Source organism: Henckelia pumila, chromosome 4 (assembly GCF_033568475.1).
Source record: "Henckelia pumila isolate YLH828 chromosome 4, ASM3356847v2, whole genome shotgun sequence".
In the NCBI taxonomy this organism is placed as follows: domain Eukaryota; kingdom Viridiplantae; phylum Streptophyta; class Magnoliopsida; order Lamiales; family Gesneriaceae; genus Henckelia; species Henckelia pumila.
The window spans coordinates 103,881,489-103,885,628 of NC_133123.1; the positions used below are offsets into that span (position 1 = coordinate 103,881,489).

At 39.1% G+C, this 4,140-nt stretch overlaps 1 protein-coding gene across 4 annotated transcripts; it reads left to right on the plus strand.

Moving 5' to 3' along the window:
* The first annotated feature begins 282 nt into the window (after positions 1 to 282).
* On the plus strand, positions 283 to 3,870 carry LOC140863673 (uncharacterized). Of its 4 annotated transcripts, XM_073267266.1 has the most exons (3): positions 283 to 2,484; positions 2,916 to 3,118; positions 3,739 to 3,870. In XM_073267266.1, the coding sequence occupies exon 1, from the start codon at positions 297 to 299 to the stop codon at positions 2,226 to 2,228; it is 1,932 nt and encodes a 643-aa protein (XP_073123367.1). In that variant the 5' UTR covers positions 283 to 296; the 3' UTR covers positions 2,229 to 2,484; positions 2,916 to 3,118; positions 3,739 to 3,870. The 4 variants fall into 4 exon arrangements, with proteins under 4 accessions (XP_073123367.1, XP_073123368.1, XP_073123366.1 ...); XM_073267267.1 differs by lacking the exon at positions 2,916 to 3,118; XM_073267265.1 differs by lacking the exon at positions 3,739 to 3,870 and having other exon boundaries at positions 2,916 to 3,509.
* The last annotated feature ends 270 nt before the right edge of the window (positions 3,871 to 4,140 follow it).

Genomic DNA, 4,140 nt, shown 5'->3' on the forward strand with positions numbered 1-4,140 from the left:
CCGTTAAATTTTAGGGCATAAATCAATGGGCTAAATCAAACAGATTTGAAATCCCAAATCCATGGGCTAGCCAAACAGATGTAGTGGATTTGGGCTGCAGATTTGAAATCCAAATCAGCCCAAATCCACTAATCCAAGCACAACCTTATTTTTCATGCATTTTCTATCTTTGTTGATTTGCAACTCAGTTAATTTGAAATATATAATATTGTAATTCAACCACCAAAAAAATTATAAAAGTATTTATTCTCCATTCTAAAATACTCGAGTTGGGGTTAGAATATGGATTCTGAGTCATGCGGAGAGCCCTTCCCCAAGCCGGATGCCGATGCGCCACCGCATCCCTCAAACCCCATCTTCTTCCTTCCGCCCAAATTCCGTCCACGAATTCCCATTCAGCGAAACGGGTATCTTCCTTGGCCCCACTTCCTCCGCCAGAATGGGTTCAGCCCTTCATTGATCTTTCAGACCTCATCACAGCTGAACCGAAAGTAAACCTTCAACCCTCCCCATGGGTTTCTCAGATCTTCAATATATTGCAAAACGGGGAATTTCTTGAACGAGACTTGACTGTCTTTTGCCAGAAGTACTTTATCAGACTCCCTCCTAATTTCGTTGCTTATATTCTGAAGAAATCGAACGAGGTCTCCAACCTGGCTGAAACAGCCTTTAGATTCTTTATATGGGCTGGGAAGCAAAAAGGGTATGCCCATAATCTTGACTGCTTCGTCACCTTGATTGGTATTTTGAGTTTTAGTGGTGATTTTGAGAGGAGTAAGTTAATTTTTAATGAACTGAAGAATAAGGGGTTTTTGATTACTTCTTCGGCAGCTAATTGTCTGATCAAGAGCTTTAGTAATGGAGGAATGGTTGAGGAACTGTTGTGGGTGTGGAGAAAAATGAAGGATGACAGGATCGAGCCTAGTTTGTTTACTTACAATTATCTGATGAATGGTCTCGTGAGTTCAGTGTTTATTGAGTCGGCAGAAATGGTGTTTGAGGTTATGGCTAACGGGACTGTTAAGCCAGACGTTGTCACCTATAATACGATGATCAAGGGGTATTGTAAGGCAGGGAATGTGAAGAAAGCAACTGAAAAGTTTCAGGATATGGAGGCCAGGAATGTAGAGCCTGATAAGATTACTTATCTTACACTGATGCAGGCCTGTTATTCAGAGGGGGAATATGATTGTTGTTTAAGGCTTTATCATGAAATGCTGGAGAAAGGATTGGATATTCCATCACATGCATACAGTTTAGTAATTGGCGGCCTCTGCAAGGATGGTAAATCTATGGAAGGGTATGCTATTTTTGAGAATATGATTAGAAAGGGCTGTGAGCCTAATGTGATCATTTATACTGCTTTGATTGATGCATATGCTAGAGATAAGAACTTAGAGATGGCAATGCATCTCTTTCAGAGAATGAGAAGTGAAGGCTTTGAACCAGATCAGGTCACATATGGCGTAATTGTGAATCGTCTGTGCAAGGGCGGGAGATTGGAAGAAGCTCTACAGTGGTTTCAATATTGTAAAAACAAAGGAGTTGTCGTCAATGCTGTATTTTATACAAGTCTCATTGACGGCCTTGGAAAGGCAGGGAGGACGGATGAGGCTGAAAAACTCTTTGACGAGATGGTTGGGGTGTGCCCACGGGATTCGTATTGTTATAATGTACTTATTGATGCATTTACGAAAGCTCAGAAGGTTGATGAAGCAATGAAGCTTTTCAATAGAATGGAAGATGAAGGCTGTGATCAGACTGTTTACACATTCACAATATTGATAAGTGGTTTATTTAAAGAACACCGTAATGAAGAAGCATTAAAGTTGTGGGATGCGATGATTGACAAAGGTATTACTCCTACAGCTGCATCTTTTAGGGCCCTTTCAACTGGGCTTTGTCTCTCAGGAAAAGTTGCAAGAGCTTGTAAAATATTAGATGAGCTAGCGCCTATGGGTATTGTCTTAGAGAGTGCTTTTGAAGATATGATCAATGTTTTGTGCATGGCTGGTCGCATAGAAGAAGCTTGCAAGTTGGCTGATGGGATTGTTGATCGTGGACGAGAAATTCCAGGGAGGGTTCGTACTATCATGATCAACTCCTTGAGGAAGGCAGGAAAGGCTGATTTGGCCATGAAGTTGATGCATAGTAAGATCGGTATAGGGTATGACAGGAAAGGTAGTGTTAAAAGGCGAGTAAAGTTTCGAAATCTGGTTGAGATATGATCCTTTTGTCATTGTGGTTACGGAAAACTTTTAGTTTGTGTGCATCTGATTCATCTTGACTACTTTGTAAACCCAAATTGTGGGGATGAAGAAAAGGTTGAACTACCTATTTTCAGCTCGGTTTACTAGTGCCATTTTGGTGTATTTCAAAGATGTAAGCTCAGTTCAACTGTATTTAGTATTCCGTTAATATGGCTACCATATCAAGCTATGAATCATGGAAAGGACCAGTTTTTGTCCCTCAACCGCACCAAAAGTAAGCTCTATTTTCTTAAGCTTTGTTGCATAATGAGGAAAAAATAATGCTGTTATTGTGGAATTGGTATGAACACTGGGCCTGTTGCTTTTCATTATCTTAATGCAATGATTAAACATGAAAAATTTATTCTTAACTTTATTTCACTCCTTTTCCTCAATTTTCAATGTTTTGGCTCCTTTCATGAGTTACTTTCTGTGAAAGGCGTAGTTGTGGGAGGAAATATTTGCTAGCTCACATTTTTCCTGATTTTTTTAGTTTGGATGTGTTACAATGCTCTCTATATTTTCTTTAAAGCTATATTTTTTAGAGTGGAAAATAAATTTGCCATAATTATTTTTAGCATAGATTCAATTCTCACAGAAATTCACATACGCCGTGGCAAATCAAAATCTGATAGTTGATGAACTGAGGTTATTATGCTGGCGCAGTTTGGTTTCTAAGTGTGGAAGACTTTACTATGAAAGTGTTGGTTTTATGCATATCTCAAGGTGTATGTCCATTTGGTGCTGGTGGATTACAAGAGTGACATTCACGGAATGAGTTTATTTGGTGGTCAGCTTGGAACTTCATGGTGTTCTTGGGGGGGTAAAATAGAAGTACAATGAACTGGATGCTTAAATTATCATTTTGGGTGAGATACTGTTGCTTTCGCCAACAAATATCCTTGGCCTTGGCTGTGTAAAATGTTAAATGGCAGGCCACTACGTTTTGTTAATTTGCTGAAACGACATGTCAAAATATCAGAATGTAAAATCCTTCTCAGTTAGGGTTGCTCATCAGAACCTTGAGTACATGTTATGATCCTCAATCCTCATATTTCATATAAGAAAGCAAAAGAACGGAATGCATACAAATATGAATAAAGAACCCAGAGCTAAGCCTCTGTTGCCCTCTAGCTATGCTATTAATTTAACTTCTCAAATGGAAAATATTCCGTAAGTAACTACCCGACCCAACTAGCCCATGATAATATAAGTGTAGAGTAAACCATTCTGTTAAATGGGTCTCTTGTCCAATATTGAACTTCTAAACCCAATTCCCAGGTCCGTAACAGTACAGAATTTGTGCCTGGATTGCGCCCATGACTTGGGAAAAGCATGGTTTTGTTTTGGTGATAATCAGTAGGTTTAGTGAAATGGTAGACTTGTCCCCAGCTCTGGAAGAGCTAATACATTATGTGATTTGTGTGTTTGTGATTGAATTTTCTTCACGATGATTTGACAGAAATTGAATTCTTCTCCCGTGGAGTAGGTACATTGTTGGTGTAGTGAGATTTGTCACAATTGTAAAGCATTATCTCGTGGAAACAGTTGGGCACCGCGAATCCCAGATGTATATTAGATGGCCAAAGAAATTGTTGGCATGTGAGGCGTGGACCTCCTCTTTCTGTGTTGCTGGTGTTTTTGTTATGAATGAAAACCCAGGGAAAGGCTCCATTTTCATTTGAACTATTGAAGCTTTTCTGATCTAATTTTCCATCTGGTTCATCACCAATCTTATGTGGTTTTTTAAATAAATCACAAAAACATTATTATTCAGTATTTACCATTGGTGCCGATAACTGGATTAAAGGCAATGAACAACGACAACGAAAGATCCTCCGTTCGGTGTATGCTAATCCCAAAATATTTTAATTCGAATTCAGAAGAGCAA